This window comes from Mytilus edulis, chromosome 12 (assembly GCF_963676685.1).
Source record: "Mytilus edulis chromosome 12, xbMytEdul2.2, whole genome shotgun sequence".
Lineage (NCBI taxonomy): Eukaryota > Metazoa > Mollusca > Bivalvia > Mytilida > Mytilidae > Mytilus > Mytilus edulis.
In genome coordinates this window covers 36700452-36723608 of record NC_092355.1, presented here as the reverse complement: position 1 = coordinate 36723608, position 23157 = coordinate 36700452, and the positions used below count along the sequence as shown (strand labels likewise).

The 23157-nt window shown below is 30.4% G+C and overlaps 2 protein-coding genes across 4 annotated transcripts in view; both read left to right on the top strand.

Moving 5' to 3' along the window:
• Positions 1-23157, top strand: part of LOC139498378 (aquaporin AQPAn.G-like) — a 337743-nt gene that overhangs the window by 106277 nt on the left and 208309 nt on the right. The gene's annotated exons all lie outside the window — the stretch shown is intronic.
• LOC139498379 (E3 ubiquitin-protein ligase TRIM71-like) lies at positions 1803-7545 on the top strand. Its single transcript, XM_071286768.1, has 3 exons — positions 1803-2608; positions 3825-3893; positions 7497-7545. Exons 1-3 carry the CDS (start codon positions 1842-1844, stop codon positions 7528-7530), a joined length of 870 nt encoding a protein of 289 aa, XP_071142869.1. The 5' UTR covers positions 1803-1841; the 3' UTR covers positions 7531-7545.

The following is a 23157-nucleotide window of genomic DNA, read 5'->3' as shown; positions in this document are numbered from 1 at the left end:
CAAATGGACGTAAGAATATGAAAATTACACGTATGAATGAAGAAGGGTGTACCCGATTAATTATCAAATCATTAATGATTTAAATTGATTTGAATAGGAATACACTTGATTAAATGCTATGAACATATAAATCTTTAATCTTTCGATGATATTTTTTTTCAATTTCGTAAATGCAAATGCATGTTCGAGATCGTAAAGGATTTTATATAATTTTATTTAGTAACTCTATCAGTTTATTTTCACAAACTGATCGACGCCTAAATAGATTAATTGTTGTTTAGACATTATGTAAATGCATAAACGTGTTGCGTGGTCGTTATATTGATGAGCTATGATGCATTTTGGCTGGTGGAGGCTTCGGGCATATCTTATATTGAGGACTATTTTGTGATTTTCCACCATGTTTTGGTTTATTGAGCCATAGCCTTGACTTTTTTTTACCATGATAGTGACTGAAAAGAAAAAGAAATCGTTTACCAGCTTGAAAACAAAGTATTTTGAACCGTTTTTTTTTTACTATGAATGAAATCAAAAGCACATGTTTGATAAGACCAAAAACAGGCAAAATGAAAAACCCTTATTTTGTCACGGTAAAGTAGATGTGAATGAAATAAAAAGCATATATTTTATAAGACCAAAAACAGGAAAAATGAAAAATCCTTCTTTTGTCATGGTAAAGTAGATGTGTTTGAAATAAAATGTATCATATGAAGACTATTTACATGCAAATATGTATTTTTTATGACAAGCCTCTACCCATTGCCACGCAAAATCCGACACCCCGAGCGACACTTTATATTTTGATGAATAACAGTTTTAAAACCAATTAATTTTAACTAAGAAACTTGTATTTGGTATAAGTCAATGAGAGGAATACAATTCTATAAAAATGATACGGAGGGTAGCTGTTTAAAGTAGTTTTTTTACACCGAAATTTGCATATAAAGCCTCAAAATCTGCAACACGGAAAACTAGGGCGATGTGTTTGAGAAAACTGAGCACTGAAAACGACTGCTTCTGCTTTTAGGAAATAGATTATGTTGCGGTTCCTTCCGTGCAATACATTATATGGTACTGAGAGTTCTAAAAATAAGTAATTTTGATGCTTGAACTTTCCTTGTTACTCTTTCGTCGCTTCAAAATTGCCACCCCATGTCAAACATAGCCGACACCCCGCATGTGGCGTTCTACGCGGTGATTATCTTTAATTATTAAAATCAACGACAACGTTTGCAAAACCATGTAATAGTCGATTCATTCAGACATTACAGACATTCGAAATTACATCGCAGTAAATCATATACAAACGTTGTTGACGTCACGGTCACATCACGAATGTATGACTATGAGATGAAAAACAAAACAACGTAAGCCGACTAGAAGACTCGTTACATTCTAATTTAAATTATATGAATACACATTCGATCAATCGTCTTAAAATTTTAATAGCGATTTAGCATTTTATTATTCTTATTTGTTTATCTTTCTGTGGAAATAATGCAGATGCTTAACAAAACATGAACATACATTACGTAAAGTAATATGTTATTTGGTAAATAACAGGTGATATTCTTTATAGTACACACTGTCACTATTTTAACGATCGATATATTATCATACTCGTACTACACGTTCAATAAATAAAATGCCTGTTATCATTATACTTGGATTTCTTGCCAATTAAAGTTTCTTCAAAATGAAATAACAAACACCGTTTGAACTGTTGAAATAAAATCTAGTCAATCATTCATATACACTAGTTATCGTCCTTGATTTAAATTTAGAATTTACTGTCATGTGATACTATCACCTGTTTACCTGTGATTTTGATTGAGTGCACAATGGCTCAAGCTGCGTCTAAAACATGCGAAGTTTGCTTGAGTGCTCCTGGATCACAATACTGCATAGACTGTGAGGAATACTACTGCGAAAATTGTAAGTTGCTACATAATAGACAAAAGTTATCGAGAAGCCATCAGTTTCAAAAAGCGTCCGACCTGATCCCGGAAGGTAAATCGAAATGTAGTGAACACAAAGAAGAACTTACCTTAATTTGTAACACATGCAATGCACAGATATGCACACGTTGTGTGACAGGAAAACACAATGGGCATACATTTTCCCAGATTGTTGATGTTATCGTTCAACTACGTGGTGATAATGAAACGAAACTTCGTGGCAAGACAAACGAAGCCAATAGTAACATAAAGAAGATTGAGGAAGGCTTGAATGCGTTTGATAATTCCGTTGAGTCTGTTATAAAAGCCATCAACGATGAAGGCAACATGATTAAACGCATGGTTGATAAATCTGTAGCTCAGATGATTGCATTGGTGAAAGAACAATCCAAAAAGGAGAAAGACAAACTGATGAATATGTTGTCTGATGCTAAATCCGTGCTTGTTGATGGACAGACCTTAGAAAGAAAGAGAAATGAACTAGATAAGACCCGACAGGATGGAAGTTTGGTACAAAAGATCAATAATCTGAAAGATGAAATTGACAAACTACATATAAGTTCTCTTCCAGAGTTCCCCAAAATATCCTTTAGTCGTAAATCTGTAGCTGAAGGTGATATCAGACAACTGATAGGGACATATAATATTAGGTAAATATAAAAATATGCGATGTCTTTTAAATTGATACAGTTTTAATCATAAACCTTGCAACACTTTAAAATATAGAGTGAACTTATTTTTAAAGTTCATATATAGTAAGAAATGATTGACAAATACACATACTACAACTTAAGATTGAAAGCTTGAAACATACCTACTCTTTTTAAATAGATCTTCAATAGACACGTTCTTTTTGATAAGTAAAATAAACTATATTGGCAACTACTGAAGTCGATAGTGTTTTCCGATTAATGAAGCGCTTAAAGTAACGAAATAACACCGTCCACAAGTAATGAAAAAAATAGAGTTAGCCAGATAGCTCTCACTGCTCATGCATATCAACCGTACGTATCAGACGATATAACGTTAAGGTAACATCTAATTGAAAAATTAGATGCCTTATATTACTAAGATCATCACTGACTAAAATTCGAAAACAAAACCTGATGTCATTAATTTAAGAGTTTTTGGTATAGAAGCGTGAACAGGTTTATGAGAAACTTTAATTTGAAATGCAAAAAAAGACGTCATAGTAGTAACTCTTGTGTTATACCAACTTTATATTTTAAAACATCACACGTCACAGGTAATCATAATACTATTTGTATTGATGATAGATGAAGTTATGTATATTGTATGTTTTATAGAAGCACAGTCGGGATGATTGCTCATGTGACAAATCTTAATCAGAAACCATATGACACAGCTATAGGTCACTGTAGGTCTGCAACAATGAGCAAAACCCACCTCATATAGTTAGGTATAAAAGGTCCAGACATGACAATGGCGGAATATATAAACAGTCTGTTAAGCAGTCGAAAAATTCTTAAATTATATTATTAATTGATAATACAAGTTATCACTTTACATTGATTAATATGAAAAATAGTATTATCTACAAAAGAGTTTTTTTTTTTAAAGTTAACATCATTATCAAATATTGAAGAATATTTCAAGTATCCAAATGTACAATTTATATAATGTGAACATACTGTTAAATGATAAGACATATTATAAAACTATAATAGTTTCGTACATCATTATACTTTATTGAAAATCAACAGTTTTGTACGTAAGTGTGTTTACCTGTACTTTTATCTTAATATCAAATAATTTACAACAACAAAAAAACAACAGATTTTACATAGTACTTTTACGTCGAATTAATTAATTTCAAAATGAAAAAAAATCAAATCTTTTTGATAGCAATTGTGCACCAGTCCTTGAAAAAACGGAGCAAATCCATGGGCGCTTATACAGATGTTCTCGTTGTGGGTAAGTTCTTAAAATCAACTCATTCTTTAGATTATTAATCATACAAAATAAATACATACAAAATAACAAAATACAATTTTTCATTCAAGTAACAAATAATTGACATGAACTAGACATTACATACATCATACACAATCTACAACTTAGTATAGTATATACCTTTGTTCGAAGTAGTATTGTTCTGGTAAATACATTAATGAAGTGTTTAACTGGCAATAGTTTTAATACCAACTGATTTTTAAAGTTCTGTCTAATAATTGTACTTTAACACAACTGTCCCAGGTAAGGAAGAGGGTTTTGGTTCCGCAAACATACATTTATTTAACATCGCCACAATTTGTATGTATGTGTCTGTCCCAAGTCAGGAGCCTGTTATTCAGTGGTTGTCGTTTGTAGATATGTTACATATTGGATTTTCGTAATAATTGGCCGTTAGGTTTTTGGTTTGAATTGTCTTACATTTCATGCAATTGTGCTGTCGATACCTTTTATAGATGACTGCGTAATGTGTTTGATCGTTGTTCAATGTCGTTTTGGTGACCAAGAGCTGTTCATTTCTGTGTCATTTTGGTCTTTTGTGGAAAGTTGTCTTACTGGCATACACAACGCATCAGCTTTTGAAAATTCGTTTTTCAAGACAATTTCTGGTTTGTATTTTGAACTATCCGCCGGTTTTAAGGAGTTTTATTAAGTTTAAAATTGTGTATTGATCCAAAGAAGATTATAGTGTACATTTTCTGAAAGATTGATATTCACGTTTTATTTTCTCACTCTAGAAATGAATTTGCTATTCAAATTATTGTAGTAAACACTACTTCAAATTATACCCAGTATAAGCCACCACGCAGTCAGTTTTTTTTCTTTTGAAAAGGGGGGACGTAGGAGTGTCGTCAAGTTCGTTACTTATCCATTATTCATTCGTTACTTATTACTAATTTATTTGTTATTATTTCTTTTTTCTTATTTGTTACTTATTCCTTTTTTTTTCATTACATATTCGTTTATTAGTTCTAATTCGGTACCGATTCGTTACATTTTTCTTGTTACCTATGTGTTTCCTATTTGTTGCCTATCTCGTGTTCATTGCTTATTATAATTTACTATGTGTCCCTCTTTTTGTACGTTACTGTCATGTCGTTGGTAACAGTTCTTTGTTTCAAGAGATTAAATGAACTTTAAGAACGATTGTACCCGTGGCAATGCTAGACTGGTGCCTTTTACATTATTGTTTCCTTGTTTGCTTGTATCACGTGTTATATGTTGCACATTTAAAAAAATAATATTTTCAATTTTAATCGTGTCTGGGGTGTTATTAACTGATTAATTTCACTTGACTTGACAGGGTTTAGCAGGTTTGCTTATTTTAGACCAGACCATCTTACAAAAGATGTGTCGGGATAAATTCATCAATGAAGTATCCAGTTATTCGTCCCATATCATACACTCAGTTCAATTGTATATCCGTTTTTTGACACTGATAGTGATTAAAAATCAATTGTAATTTTAACGGCTAACATACTTATCAGACACATCTTCAAATAAACTGTCCTTGTGGAAATTAAAACGTAAGCTCTTCCCAATCATTTGAAATACAATTGATTATAGCTGTTGTCTTAGAGATGAAAGAACCCTTTGGCGATAACACACACGTTCCAACGCTGAAACGATGCACTGTTACTTATTTGTTCTTTATCGCTTAAAATCCGTGAATTATACGTCGGACCTTCAAAAAATATCCTCAATTGTATTCTTGTCTATGGTTTTCGCTATTAGATCTCACAGATTAAATCACCATATTAACGCATATGAACCCTTTTCAGTGATCGACTGATACCCTGTTACTTATGTGTTTCTAAATCGCTTAAAATACGTGTATCTTGTCTATGGTGTTTGTTTTTGGTTCTAAGAGGTAAAATAGCCCTAATATCGAGTATGGAAGCGTTTTAGCAATCGACCGATACCTTTTGACTTACTTGTTTCTTATTTCTTGTAACACGTGTATTATATTTTAACGTTTAACAAAGTTCCTCAATTGTATTCTTGTCTGTGGTGTTTGCTATTGATTATCAGAGGTGAGTTAACGTAAATAGCGCGAATGGACATTTTTCAATGATCGCCTGATACCCTGCTACTTACATTGATTCACTGTTTGATATGAATACTTATTAGTTATTTATATAGATATAAAGGCAACTCAGAATTGCTCAAATAAGAACAAAATAAACATTTAATTTATTTATGTACAAGGAGAAAAGTAACATACATGAAGATTTGAAATGCTGCACTGTTTGAAAAAGAATTAATTTCAGAATTGTAAATACATTGGGGCTTAAATTCGTTGACCGCAGTAGATTTTCCGCGCGTCATTCTAAAAAATGTGCGCATGGTCACGCTTTCATAACCCAATGAGATTACAAAAAAGAAGCATTAAATACTTATAATTACAATTTTGTTATAGCTAGGATCATGAAAACACGATGTGTATCAAGCTTTTATTTTATTTACCTGCTGGACCTCGTGCCATTATGAAAGTTAAATTAAATTGTGTAATGAATGTCAGCTTAAGAAGGGCTCGACATTGCTGTTAGCCAATCAAAATAACGTAATATAATGAAAGATACATACAATGTTATTATTTTGAAATACAGATTACGTGAACGTTGTATACTTCAATCATGTTATTTGCTGCACCAAATTCAGTATCGACGTTCTGATGATTGAAAATTTCGATTTAAAAAAAGTAGCAATGACAAGGTGATGATTCTTAATTTCAAAGACAGAAAATCGATAAAACGTCTCTGACTACTTTTTTAATTTTCAATCTTCTAGGGCATTACCTGCTGCAGCCGTTTGTTTATGGTAATTTACATACGGTCTGAGAAACATGTCAGAATTTCCGCACCAAAATAAATAAACATGGAACTATAAACTAACTGCAAATTAGACAAAAGACGTATTGGCTTAATTTGTTTTGATAAATTTCGAACATATTCCTCTTCAAGTATTTAAGAGTAAATACAACCTAAGCTGTAATTTTTTCTGGAAGATTGGTAATACAAAAAGTGAGTCGGACATTAACATTTTATGAAATGTTAATTATTTTATTATTATGTTTTATTTTGCAAACTCTCAGACCTAATTGATTGTAGTATAAAATTGAGAATGGAAATGGGGAACGTGTCAACGAGACAACAACCCGACCATGGAACAGACAACAGCGAAAGGTCATCAATGCAGCGAGAAACTCCCGTACCTGAACGCCTTCAACTGATCCCGAAACGAATATATATATACATGTATATACATATACTAGTTCAGTGAAAATGACGTCATATTAAACTCCGAATTATACACAAGAAACTTAAATTAAAAATCAAACAAGAGTAACAAAGCCAGAGGCCTCTGACTACAGACAACAAACGTATATCTATTCATATAATTCAATAAGTATTACGACAGTATTAAAGAAAAAATTAAAAAAAACACGATGATCAGAAATAGAGTATTTTACAGATTTTCAATTTTTAATATCCCCCCCCCTGAAGATATTATGTCGTTCAGGTTTAAGTAAAAATCATTTAATTGTTTAATTTGTCTTTTAAGGCGTGAGAAAATCGATTCACTCGAACTGAAGTAAGTATTTTGAGTTCTAATTACATATATGAATATAAAGGTAAACTCAATGTTTCTTAAAACAAATTGCGAAATAGTTAATTGTGTTTATTTTTTATGAGCCTCACATTTACCTGTGTATCTAAATAGTTGAAAAGTTCATTTCCGTTGTTAGTTTTTATGTTGTTCTGTTTTTATTTAGTTATAACTACATAAGTTGTATGTGTTATTATAATATTTTGTTCTGATTGGCTAACTGCACATCCCATGTTATTCCTTAAGCAATTGCATCACTCAATAAAACTTCTCATTCATGATAACACGTGGTTCAACAAAAAAGTGCACAGGTGAATTAATTAAATAGAATATCAAATTCCTGTTTTCATGATCATAGCTAAAAATGTAATTATAAGTATTGAATTCTTCTTTTTTTTTTAACTTCATACGGTTGTAAAAGCTTTGACCGTGAGTACATTTTTAAAACTTCGGTCAACGCTTTTAAACCCCAATAAAGTTACAAAAAGAAGCATTCAATTCGTAAATAACATTATGCATTTGTAATATGCTTTAGACCAGAAGAAAAAGTAAAGTCACATAACTTGTAGTAGGTCTTCACTTGTTATAAATACAGAGACACCTGCTTTTACCGGTGTATGCAATTCCTACATACACTAACGGCGTTCACATATATAAACTAAATGAAAGGCGATCCAGATTTTGAGGACTTAGATCATTTTCATGAAAGATACAATGTTTAACATATGCTGCTCTACATTAATGTGTTAATGTCAAGTCTATCATATCTTCACAGTTTTGGGTCTATACACAATGCCATCATCATTGACTTGTCTACATTTCTAAATAAATATCAACCTTTTTCTTTCTCATAAGAATTAGGGAAGTATACACGGAATAGCAGTCAGGTTTTGAAATTATTACAACCGTTATTATTTACTCGTCGGCCGTAGACCTCGAGCAAAACAAAATAAATTATTTAATCAACAATGGTAAAATGTTTCATTTTTTTTCAGGATGTAAGTTGCAAGTTAAAGGTTGATAAAGAGAAGTATTTGTTACTTAAACTGTAACGCAATACCTGAAATTATCTGTTCGTTAAAAATGAAACTTTCACAAATTAAGAATTACAATCCTACTTAACAACTCAAAAGCCGTTGCACACGAGCAAAATAAACAAAACAAATTACACCATATGTCAAGCTTACATAAAAGCAACAGCTATGATGCTAATAGTATATGTCTCAATATGTTTTTTCTCCAATTGACACATACGTGTATATTTTGTTCAAGCAGTCAAGCCAACACAAATGACTGCTTCATCAAGACACCATATCTTAAAAACCTATTTTAATCCTTATATCACATCAACATTTCAAAGGAAAACTTCATTCTGACAAACTATATAATAATGTTATTACTGAAAATACCTTTAACATTGCATATCTTTAAATACAGAAATGAATTATCCTATTAGGATCTCAAGGTTTCTTATTTACTCATCAGCCCTTTACCACGAGCATAAAAAAATCAAAATTGACGCCATATTTCAAGAGTCGTAACGTATGTCTTTTTCAAGCAGATATAACAGCAGAAATTGTAATGCTGAACGTAATTGGTTGATTAATATTCTTCAAAACGCAACAATCCAAGCCAAATGATTGCTTTATCAGAACATCACTTTTCGTTCATTGCATATATGATTTGTTAGAAGTTCATTAAGGACATATCGTAATCTTTATTACAAACATGAATAACTTATTTAATATAATATACTATTCTGATAAATAGTGCTATATAACTCAATGTCAAAAACTTAATACATTGTACCCATTTTGAAATTCATTACATGGCAATACATAAAAATTATAAAATATTCAATGATGCTGAAAAAATCTAATGCAACATTTCTTTTTTTCAGTTTGTAAGTAGCAAGTTCAAGTTTGATTAGAGAAGTATTTATAATTAAAACTGCAATGCAATACACGTAATAGCTGTTAGAACAAGGAATTGTTTTCCCTTTCAAATATTACAATAACTATTATTTACTCATTGGCCGATGACCACGAGGACAAAAAAAAAACCCAAATAACTGACACCATATTTGAAGCATAAAACCAGTCTTGCCAAGCTTACATAAGAACACCAACTTGATGTATGTAGCATATGGCTCAATATAAATTTTCTCTACTTTACACTTACATGTATGTTGTTGTTTAAGCCTTCAAAGCAACAACAATGACTGCTTCATCAAAACACCACATTTTGTAAAGCTTAATGCTGATCACACATCAACATTACTATTTCAAAAGAAAACTTAATCCGATAATTGCATAATATATAAATTGTTTGGAGTTCATTAGAAACACATCGGAATCTTTGCTGCAAACAAGCGTAACTTATTCAATGGACGATTCAATTCTGATCAATTATTCTATATAACTTTAGATGAAAAATAAATTAATATCCATTTTGAAATTCATTTCATGGCAATACATAAACATTATAAAATAATCAATGATGCTGAAACAGACTAATGTAACATTCGTTTTTTTTCAGTGAGTAAGTAGCAAGTTTAAGTTTGATTAGAGAAGTATTTATAAATCAAACAGCAATTCAATACACGTAATAGCTGTTAGAACAATAAGTTGTTTTCCCTTTCAAATATCACAATAACTAATATTTACTCATTGGCCGTTGACCTCGAGCAAAATGAACAAATATCTGACACCATATTTGAAGCATAAATCCAATCTTGTCAAGCTTACATCAGAACATCACATTTCTTTCTTTGCATATATGATTTGTTTGAAGTTCATTGAAGACATATCGAAATCTTAATAACAAAAATGAACAACTTTTTTAGTAGAATATACCAGTCTGATAAACATTGCTATATAACTCAATGTCAAAAATTTAATACATTGTACCCATTTTGAAATTCATTACATGGCAAGACATAAAAATTATGAAATATTCAATGATGCTGAAAAAAACTAATGTAACATTTCTTTTTTTCAGTTTGTAAGTAGCAAGTTCAAGTTTGATTAGAGAAGTATTTATAATTAAAACTGCAATGCAATACACGTTATAGCTGTTAGAACAAGAAATTGTTTTCCCTTTCAAATATTACAATAACTATTATTTACTCATTGGCCGATGACCACGAGGACAAAAAGAAACCAAATAACTGACACCATATTTGAAGCATAAAACCAGTCTTGTCAAGCTTACATAAGAACACCAACCTGATGTCTGTAGCATATAGCTCAATATATATTTTCTCTTCTTTACACTTACATGTATGTTGCTGTTTAAGCCTTCAAAGCAACATCAATGACTGCTTCATCAAATCACCACATTTTGTAAAGTTCATAGAAATAGCTTAAAGACATTCACAGACATTTCTTAATCCTGATCACACATCAACATTACTATTTCAAAAGAAAACTTAATTCCGATAATTGCATAATATATAAATTGTTTGGAGTTCATTAGAAACACATCGGAATCTTTGCTGCACACAGACGTAACTTTTTCAATTGACGATTCAATTCTGATCAATTATTCTATATAACCTTAAAATAAAAATAAATGAATATTTATTTTGAAATTCATTTCATGGCAATACATAAAAATTATAAAATAATCAATGATGCTGAAAAAGACTAATGTAACATTCCTTTTTTTCAGTGAGTAAGTAGCAAGTTCAAGTTTGATTAGAGAAGTATTTATAATTCAAACTGCAATTCAATACACGTAATATCTGTTAGCACAAGCAATTGTTTTCCCTTTCAAATATTGCAATAAATATTATTTAATCATTGGCTGATGACCACGAGGACAAAAAACAAATAACTGACACCATATTTGAAGCATAAAACCAGTCTTGTCAAGCTTACATACAATGTAAGAACACCAACTTGATGTCTGCAGTATATAGCTCAATATAGATTTTCTCTACTTTACACATACATGTATGATGCTGCTAAGGTCTTCAAAGCAACACCAATGACTGCTTCATCAAAACACCACATTTTGTAAAGCTCATAGAAATAGCTTATAGACATGCAAAGACATTTCTTAATTCTGATCACTCATCATCATTAATATTTACTTATTTACCGTTGACGAACATAAAATTGACACCATATTTGAAGCATTAAACCTTTCATTTTAAGTATAAAAATGAGCATGATTTCTAACTTATACGTCTCAATATATTTCTGCTCTGCTTTACACACACATGTATGTTGCTGTTCAGACTTTCAAGGCAACACGACTGACTGCTTCATCAAAACATCATATATTTGTTATGATAATAGGAATAGTTGTACATTTAATAAAGACATTTCGTAATCTTATCACAAATCCACATAACTATTTCAAAAGAAAAAAAATAAACTGCATATAATATGGCCATAATATTAATAATTAAACTGCTAGGCAATACTTCCAACGTTTTATACCTTTTTATACAGATATAAATTTCCCTATAAAGATAACAAACCAAATTATTGACTCATCAACCGTTGATCACGATCAATACGAACTGAAAATTGACAATACATGAGAAGCATAACATTTGCTTTTGTCAAGCAAACGTATAACAAACTGATCATATTTTCATGGTACAGCATACAGTGGTTCAAGTGGGGTTTTTGTGCTTTGGTCTATTTCTAAGGTTAGGTAAGCATTCAGTCAGTTTTGTCTGACAGTAATCATTTGATGTGAACTCAATTTCATGTTTCATTGATCAATGTTATTTTTATTTTATGTGTTTTTTCTGATACATTTGGTACTATAAGGGCTATTGCAGAAATGAATTCAAAAGTGTGTGTGTATGCGAAAAGCGGGGAGGGGGGGGGGGGGGGGGTCGGGATCAATGATTTGAATTGGACACCACCATGCATAAATTTGTAATTGGATATATATTAATTGCTAAGGTTATCTTTCAAAAATAAACACCACCAATCAAATTCAAGTAGAAGAGCCTTCCGACCCCAACAACCTCTACAAGTGATTCTGGAACGGACTTGAGAAATATATGAAGTATAACTACTTAAAAAGTAAAATCACAAAAATACTGAACTTAGAGGAAGATCAATTGGGAAAGTCCATAATCACATGGCAAAATCAAATAACAAAACGCATCAAAAACGAATGGACAAAAACTGTCATATCCCTGACTTGGTACAGGCATTTTCAAATGTAGAAAATGGTGGATTAAACCTGGTTCTATAGCGCTAACCCTCTCACTTTAATGACAGTCTCATCAATTTCCGATATTTTTACATTGATGCGTTAAATAAACAGACACAATAAATATAATAGTCAAAATATGGTAAGGATTGTAATGTGTATATATTTGTTTGGGAGGTTTCATGATCATGTGCTTGAATATGCATATGTCAATCATGTGAATCATCAAGCTATTAAGGTAACAAGCCAGACATTAATGTGTTTAATTTGTGGCTTGTAAAGAGTTAAATGGCCATTGAAATATAAACACACAATTTAGTTTAAACATATTTAAACATAATCTAGAGTGGATTGGGAAAAAAAAGTTTTCGAACTTATATTAACCCCTTTCCACTTTGCGGGTGCGAGTGCTGCCTTGTAGCGGCATTAGCCTGCTTTTTTTCGAAATCTACACGGGTGTCTTTTTCATGCAAGAGATACTGCTTTATTTTAACACGGGTCAGCCATTTATCGTCCCCTTACGATGGACTCTCATCGTTTCATCAAGACCATACTCGCATAAGGTGTCAAGGGGAGCATTTAAGTGCAAATTAACCAAAATAGACGAAATGGTCTATCGATTGAGATCATAACCATGGCCATTACATTGCTTTTATAGATATACCATTACTTTTCCATGTCAAATTAATTGGTTAGTTTTTAATGCCCACTATCTAGTCGCTTAAATGCAATTAAATTGCAGGAATGGCCATTACAAATCCCATAGAAGTAAAAGTCCTATTCATTATGGTAACAATAATGCACAATAAAATTTTGAAAACATATGTCAGGCTCATTAACTGTTATAAAGTAGAATTAATGGCTATCATGTTTAGTTTCCATGGTAAAATTAAATGGTAATTATCTGGTAAATTCATGCCCATTGATATATCTATAAAAAAAAAGGGCTCACAATTAATGGCCATCATTTCAAGTTTCCTTGCTTTATTTTAGCGTGAATTTTCATCTTTTGTATGGCATAACGATCAATTCAATGGAAATTTACGACATTAATTGTAACCATAATTAATTTTCTTCATTTAATTGGTAAATTACATGGTTCATTAATGGGAATTTTTACAGTAGCGTTTGAAGTATAAAACCAGTCTTATTAAGCATACATAATATCAACATCTTTGAAGTCTACAGTATATGACTCACTATGAGTTTGTCTCTACATAATCATACATAGATATGGGAAGATGTGGTATGAGTGCCAATGAGACAACTCTTCATCCAAATAACAAATGTATAAAAGTAAATCATAATAGGTCAAGGTATGGCTTTCAATAGGGAGCCTTGGCTCACACAGAACAAAAAGCTATAAAGGGCCCCAAATTACTAGAAAAATGTAAAACCACTCAAATGTGAAAACCAACGTATTTAAAATAACTAACATGGGAGTTTATAAAAGGTCAGCTGGATTCAAAGTAATATTGTGTTTATTTTCTATCTTTCATGATATGATTTACAGTAACTTTTAATGGTTAAAAAAAGAGTTAATAGTTATCAAATATACAAGGTTTTCAATTTGATACAGCAGTCGCGCGAGTTGTCTTTATAATACGCACCATTGAAGTTCAGATCAAATTAGTTCATTAATGTAGTTAGTAAGCTGAACAATTCTGATATAAACAGGTCACGGAAAAACATCGGAACATTATATGTTGAGGAGATCTTTGCACACATCATAACATTGAACTAGTCATAATCTTTATATGATAGTTGAAATTCAATTTGCAAGAAAAAGCTTATTTGAATGTTCATATTAAGTACTTTTACTTTTTAGCATCCCTAAATGCGCCAACTGCCTGATGTAAGTAATTAAATATGCAAACAAAATATTTGGTGCCAATGAAATAAAAACAAATATTTATATATAACTAAGATTTGTAAAAAGCCATTAATTACAGGGTTAGCCATTTACAAAAATACCCATTCCGACGAGGTGCAGTGAATCTGTAATATCAAGAAAAGTAGTTTAATTTGAAATTTGCTTTCACATGTTTCTTGGAAAATCAAATTTTGAAACATGACCACGACTTATCAAATGTTAATTACAGAATATTGTCACGGTGGCTACAACCAACATTTGACAAGTTATTCTTTCCTGTCGTTTGTATATCAATATAGCATGTAGTTTTTTCACAGAGTCGATGCAAAGGCAGACATGTTTATGACAAGCTAACACACCTTGATATATGCCTTCATGTACAGTATGTCCATGCACAGTATGCAGATTCACTTGAATGTTGTCATATTAATATATTAGAAAGTATTGTTTTAGACAGTTTTTGACGTCCTTGCACAAAATGAATTTGAAGTGCAATAGGCAAAAAAAATAAATACAATGATGTTATGATATTCAATACCTCTTAACACCCGAAAATGGTGTATTGATACATATAGATAGATCGATAGTTTATTTAATAAAACAATGCAATAAAAAAATTAACAGAAAAGTTAAAAACATGCGTTGAAGATATTAGAGGTGTGATAGCAGAAAAAAACAAACATATTAATAAAGCAAATTAAATAGAAGTCGATTCAAAACACCTAAAATTATGGAAATTTCAAACACACAAAAAAAGTAAATTCATATGTTGAAAAAAATAATTTTTATATTACTATCCAAATAAATTTAACAGAGAAAATAAAAATTTCCAGCATCATTTCATTTTATAAAACGAGTATATGTATGTATTACAGATATATGTACTGTGTCAAAGAAGTTTAAAGGAGTGTATGCAACATATCAACCTTTTGTCAACAACGATCTAATGATGTTTTAACTAGTTTTGTTACTGATGAGGATATCATAATTCCAATGACAACGAACACATATTTCAGTATTTTTAACTTTTAATTGTATGTTGAATATGATAGTTGTTTTCCATTTGATCAGTTAGTTGATAACGTTTGTCATGTTTTTTTTTATCAATATACCTTTAACTTGTTATTACTGTTGTACTGTTTTGTCTATATATTAAACAAAACATGTAGTACTATAATAGATAAACTTCATTTTTTACTACAGTACCTTTAATTAGCATGTATGTTTATAATTGTTGTAGAGTTTGAATTAAAAGAGATATGACTTGTTTCCTTCTTGTTTTTTTTAATCAATATATAACTAGAATTGACGATTTGCTTCTAAAACACAAATTATCATAGTTGTCCCGACTTTTTACCAGATAAAACAACTTTTCAAACAGTGTTCACTAAAAAAAACAACACAAATGTTTACTTTCGGTATCTTTTTTATTTATTTATTTAACTAATCATATGCTTGAATAATATTAAAAAAATGGGACATTATTGAAATATCATCATGCATGACCGACTTTGTTGCAGATATATTTGATATGGAAATAGAGAGAAAACTGCATATCCACACAAAATATTATAAAAACATATATTAAACCATAAATCAACTGCGAAATAGAAATAAGACGCATTGGCCTAATCTGTTTGCATGCAATTATAAAATATTGTTCTCCAGGTATTGAAATGTGAATACAACCTAAGCTTTCAATATGGGTGTTTGTTTTCTAGAAGATTGGTAAAACATTTAAAAAAAAGCGCGTCGGACATGAACAATTTATAATAATTAATTATTTTTTGTTTTTGATATAACTTAGACATTATTGACTGTAAAATGTGCTAATTTGTGTTCAACATACAACATAAAACAAAACATCACATAACTCAATTAGTATAAAGACAGAAGTAAATAAAATGCAAATAATATCATGCTTACACATAGTCACTACAAACCATTAAAGTCTGAAATGGCCTATATATGTACTCGACTGTACTGATTTTTACTCGACCAGTCTGAATTAGTCTGACTTTTACTTGACATTACTCGACCACAGTCTGAACCATACTCGACTGTACTGAATCCTACTTGACCCTTATATTTGCCGTTGAAAATAGTCTGAACTATTACTCGACCAGTCTGAAACAGTCTTAACCCATCTGTACTTGACCTATTTTCCAGTCTAAACCATACTTAACCAAAGGTCTGAACAATACTCGACCAGTCTGAACCATACTAGACCAAATAACCTCTACTTTTTAGACTGTTAAAATAAATTTATTTTTAACAGCCAGCAAAATTTATAATTTATTTAACCTTATATTAAAAATATATCTATTATTATATTTAGGATAAAAAAATACTATTATATATATATATATAATTTATATCAAAAAGGGATAAAATTAAATAAATAAATAAAATTGTTTTTTCTGAGTAGTGGTGAAATATTAAGTAAAACATCTGCTTGGGGCAAACTCATAAATAAGATCACACCTGGTCAGAGGAATTAAATGCTAAATAACATTTATCTGAAATTGCAACATTCTGTTTAACTTTAAAAAAAACCAAGGCATTTCGAATATACAAGATAAGTAATACACGAATTTAAGAAAATAGGGCTTTCTTTTTACCTACAGGTAAAACACACATGTACTGAAGCAATAAGACCATACAAACGTGCTTAATGAATGTCATGTCTTTAACTTAAATCAATTGAAATACATTTTGACTTACTTTGGAACACATTTCCTTTTTTAAAAGGTTATCTAGGATAGATATGGACATTCTATTATCATGATTATATTAAATTCTTGGTTTAATAAAACAAAACAATTTGTGTCTCATTTTTTAAATTTATTAATTTGTTGTATATACTATTTTATATAAATATTAATAAAAAAAAAACATTCACTGTATTATTAACTAAAGTCTAACTGACAACATAAATCTACATTAGGCTTAAGTTAATGGTGAAAATAGTCCAGTTAGTATAAAATACTTCAGAAATATAAAATTTTGAATAATATTGAAAATATTAGTCACCATTCATTGTTTAGATCACCTTGTTTTATTTGTGTTTTAAGGTTGATATATATTATTATGTAAGTGTTGATTAATATTGAGTTAAAATTATTTTATGATTGATTATTGTGAAATTTTAATTTCAATATTATATTGAATACATTTTTAATATCAAGTTGTTGTTCAAATTTCATTTTTATTAAAAATCTTTCCTAAATTGATAAAATTCAGTTGGTACAATGTAGATACAAAGAATATGTCTAGGTTGGTTAAAACTTGGTGGAATATGGTTCAGACTAGGTCGAGTACGGTTCAGACTAGGTTGAGTATGGTTCAGACAAAGTCCAGCATGGTTCAGACTCGTATAGAACGGTTAAGAACTGGTCAAGTACAAATTCAGACTGTTAAGTATGGTTCCAAGTACAGTCGAGTATTATCAAGTAAATTTCAGACCAATTCACACTGGTCGAGTAAAAATAAGTACAGTCTAGTACAGATATAGACCATTTCAGACTTTTAATGGTTTGTAGTGAGTGTAGAATACAAATTTTCAAAATTGTTTCCCTGAATGCGTTATATCGTTCAGGTATCAATTAAATTAAACTAATTGTATACATCATCGTTTAAAGTTGGGGGAAATCAAACCAGATAACAGTCCAAGTTGGTAAGAATTTATATTTCTACTTTAAATAAAAGAAGGTTAGTTATTTTTTTCCCCAGTAATTATTATTGAGGCGTTTTATTTAATATGATGCTACTTACAGGGGATAAAACTATCGTTGAAGACGTTTCTTATTTTTGCATTGGTTTCAACGACTAAGCTCGTTTTCACAAAGATACAATTTATAATAAATGCTGGAGTATATAGATGTGTTAATGTAAAGTCTATCAATTTTTAAAAATATGGCATTATACACAGTGTTATATCATTTACATGTCTGCATGTATTTTAAATATTTATTCACCGAAATATGTATCTAAAGAATAAGAAAGGTTGGATATTAGTAAACACTTATTAACAATCAAATAAAGATATTGTAACAACCATTGTTATTTACTCATTAGCTGTTGACCAAGAGCAACACGGACGGTAAATTGAATCCATATTTAAAGCAGGTCACATCGTGTTCGTCACGTAAACATTACGCCACGAATCATGACGTTTTCAAATAGTAAGTTTATTATTAAATCTGCAATGCAATACATAGAACTGCTTTTAAATAGTAAGAAAAATAAACAACGCATACATGTATTACCCAGTTAGGGATTACAAACGTTACTATTTACACTTCGCAGTTTACTGCAAGCAAAACAGAACTGAAGATTGACATCATTTTGAAGCATATCACATGTCTTCGTCAAACAACCATGCGGTCAAAATCGTCATTTGTTGGTACACAACGCATATGTTGGTGTTCAGTAGTCAATGTAATTCAAACACAATTTCTTGATATGATTTGTGTTATTGTATACCAAAACTGTTTGAAGTTCATTAAATCTTTATAACAACCATGCATAACCTTTTCAATAAAAGATTCAATTATGATTAACTGTTCCGTATACTTAAATGTCAAAATTAAATACCCGTTTTGAATTTCATGACATTGTAATACACAAAATTATGAAAAACATCTATAGTGAGATAAAACTAATGTTACAAGTGTTTTTTGCAGTCTGTAAGTAGCAAGTTGAAGTTTGATTTAGATAAGTATTCACAATTGAAACTGCAATACACTGAATAGCTGTTAAATATAGAAATTATTATAAGTTTCCCCTTTCAAGACTTCAATCATTATTATGTACTAATTGGCCCTTGACTACAATTAAAAGGAACAACAAATGACACTGTATTTGCAACATATAACTAGTCTAATCAAGCATACATAACATCATTAACTATGATGTCTATAGTGTAGGGCTTAAAAAGTTTGTAGGTACTTGGAATATGTATGTTTGTTGCTCTTTGAGCATTCAAGGCAACACAAATGGCTGCTAAGTAATTACATAAAGAAATAAGTTTCCACTTTCAATCATTGTTAATCGCTGATTGGCCGGTGACCATGAACAAAACAAACAACATGTTGACACCATATTTGAATCATAAAACCCTATTGTGTCAAGCATATATGCATGTACAAGCAACCACTATGATCTCTTAAGTATATGTGCCAATACGGCCTTTCCATACTTGACACACAGATGTATTTTGCTATTCAGGGCCTTTAAGGCAACACAAATGACTGCTTCATCAAAACACAACAATTGTGTAAGGCAAATTGCAAAAGTTTTGTCATTCATTGAAAACATTTCATAATGTTTATCGCACACCAACCATACTATTTCAAGAGAAAATTGAAAGGCTATCAACTGTTTCATACGGTTTCATATAGCCATAATATTATAACTTATATTGCGAGGCAATCCCTGTATTTTTGTTTACGATTAAAGGAAGAAATCAATTATCATATAAACATCTCAAGGCTTCTTATTTGTTTTATCAACCGTTCACCAAGAGCAACGTAAACTGACAATTATCACCATCTTTGAATATAACACATGGCTTTGTCCAGCATACATAAGACAAAAATCGTAATGTTTCGCGTCATTGGTTGATTATGGGTTTTCTTTACACGAAATATATGTTGCTGATCCTGTCGTCAGTTCAGGCAAAAACTTATGATTGCTTCGTCATATATCTTTTGTTGTAAATAAACATGTTTTGTAGTGCGCTAAAGACGGTCCTGAATTTGTATTACAAAAAAGCAGAACTTATTCAATATACGATCCAACTCTGATGAACTACTCTATATGGATCAAATGGCAAAAATCTAAATAACCGTTTTGCAATTCATGACACTGCCACACACACAAATAAAAGACAGATCACTGTTGGGGAAACAACTAATGTTACATGTTTTCAGTCATCAAGTTTAAGTTTGATTAATGAAGTTTTTACAATTTAATCTGCAATGCAATACACTTAATATTTGTTAATATTGAAAAAAAATGTCCCCTTATATGAATACAATCATTTTATTTACTCAATTTCCGTTGACCACACGCAAAACGAACAGAAAATGGACACCATTTTTGAAACACAAAACCTTTCTTGCCAAGCATACAAAAAAGCAAGACCTATGCATTCAAAAATATATGGCTCATTATGGCGCTCATCTACATGACAAATTAATATCTATTGTTGTTTTAGCCGTCAGGGCAACACACATGATTGATTGCTCGAAACATCATATTTTTCAAAACTTTTGACTTTAGGACAAAACCCATAACAAAGGAAAGCTTTTGTTTCTCTCATGTGTTTCTTAACTGCATACTATCGTTATGTCCTTTTCTTGGAGAAGATCAAACATTAAGCAAATAAGAAAAACAACAGACCCTAGCTTTCACAAATTTCAATTGCGTTATCTGCAGAGTAAGATGAATACCAACCACCAAAGAGTAGTTTTATGAGGAAGCAAGGTATACATGTGATGCACATACCATTGCGATCTGTTATATGCTAACATAAATTTCTAATAAGTTTTACGAAGAACATCATACCTGTAGCAAACCAAATGTGAAACAAAAAGAAAAAACACAAATGCCGTTCAGTGCGTTCTGTATAGTAAGTTGGTATTTAAAACTCAAAAATGTCCAATGAAGTGTTATTCATTAAAAAAATGCAAAATCTTTTTCAAGAAATTTGATATACCATAAAATGAATATTCAATAATTATACACGTGATCATCAACCGAATTTCATGAAATCCACATTGCCGTGAATTAACAATGTGAAATCTTTTACTTTTCCGGATGCATGTTGAATAATAGTTCCGCAAGAGTCTTAATAATCATAAAATGTTCGTAGTCAAATGTGAAAAATGCATTCCAAGCGAATACTTTAAACGATACGAAGAGTTAACATTACTGTTGATAATTTGATTTAAGGTAGCACAATACAAAGATTGTTTTACTTCCAATCACTAACCTTTGAAATGCTGTAACTTTCTTATGAATGCATAGAAAATAATAAAAGGGGTATATATAGATAGATAAAAGATTAATCATTTAAATGAATGCAATATTGTTATTATGCAATCATTATGTAATCAATTATTATGTAATTAGTGGCAAAATCTGGGAGGTTCACTTGAATGAATTTAGCTCTATCATCTCTTTAACTATACAGAAAATTTTAACAAAATCTTAATCAACACATCATGGGCTTCAAAAGAGTGTCTCAGATTTTCTCTGTTGTATTCCATTCTCTCATAAATCTCTAATTAGTGTAAACATCCCAACCACATAAAAGAAGAGAATGTTTAATAAGGTGTAAAATTTGTTCTATACATTCTATCTGAAATCTGAGACACCCTTTTGTAGATAATGGCCATAGGAACAACATATAACAAAATCAACCCTCTAGGGATACCTATGCAGAAGCTAATTTCATTTGAAAGTGGAAATTTGGTGAAAAATATTTGAGACACAGTTAACATTATAATTGGTTACATAATTGTTGCATAATACTAACATTGCGTTTATTTGAAAGAGTAATCTGTTAGCTATCCAAAACTACCACTTTTATAAATTTTCAAGCATTATTAAGAAAGTTACAGCATTTTAAAACTTGGGAGTTGGAGTTATAAAATCTTTGTATTGTGCTACCTTAATTACAAGTATATGTTTCTATTGTTTTCATTACAAATGATTAATTTTCTGTTAACCATTTAAAAAACTACATGTTTGGAACAAATACGGAAAAAAATCTATTTTAAAGTTTGAAATAACATTAAATGTACCATGTTAACAAAACGCATGATTTTGTCTTTCCTTCCAAGACTGCACGACTGAATACATAAGTTGAACCTGTGGTACATACAGCGAAATAAACAGATATTTTATTGTTGAACCATCATATGCTTTTTTGATCTACAATCGCCTTTTTGTCGAATACAAATTAACAAGATGTGACTAAATAGATTGGCAACTTAAATTACTCGGTGGTCTTCAAATATGTCATATTGTTTTGTTTTATATTTCATGTTAATTGATGCTTACGTCATAACAAACAAAAGGCGAATATTATACTCTTTGTAGTATGAATTAAGATTACAAAATGAAAAACTCAAATATTTCAAACTTAATTTCATTTTATTAAAACGAGTATCCTTATATATTACAGATGGATGGCCTATATCAAAAACGTTTGAAGTAGTAAGGGTAACATTACGATATATAACCACCTTTATCAATGTTGTGTTGACCAATTGAAGAAACTGGTATTACAATTTCAATAACTAACAGAATATTTACTAGTAAATGTAACTTTTAATTGTACATTGAATAGGTAAGATACTTTGAACCTTGACTTCCTGTATAACTGTTCTTTGTTCAACATGTTTAAATTGTATGTCTATAATTGCTGAAGAGTTTGAATTAAAAAAGGATATTTTTATGTCATAACAATAGGTTACTGAAATTCATATTTCACACTTTATAAAAGATACATCATATTGAATATTTGTTCTGATTTTCTACTAAATCAATCAG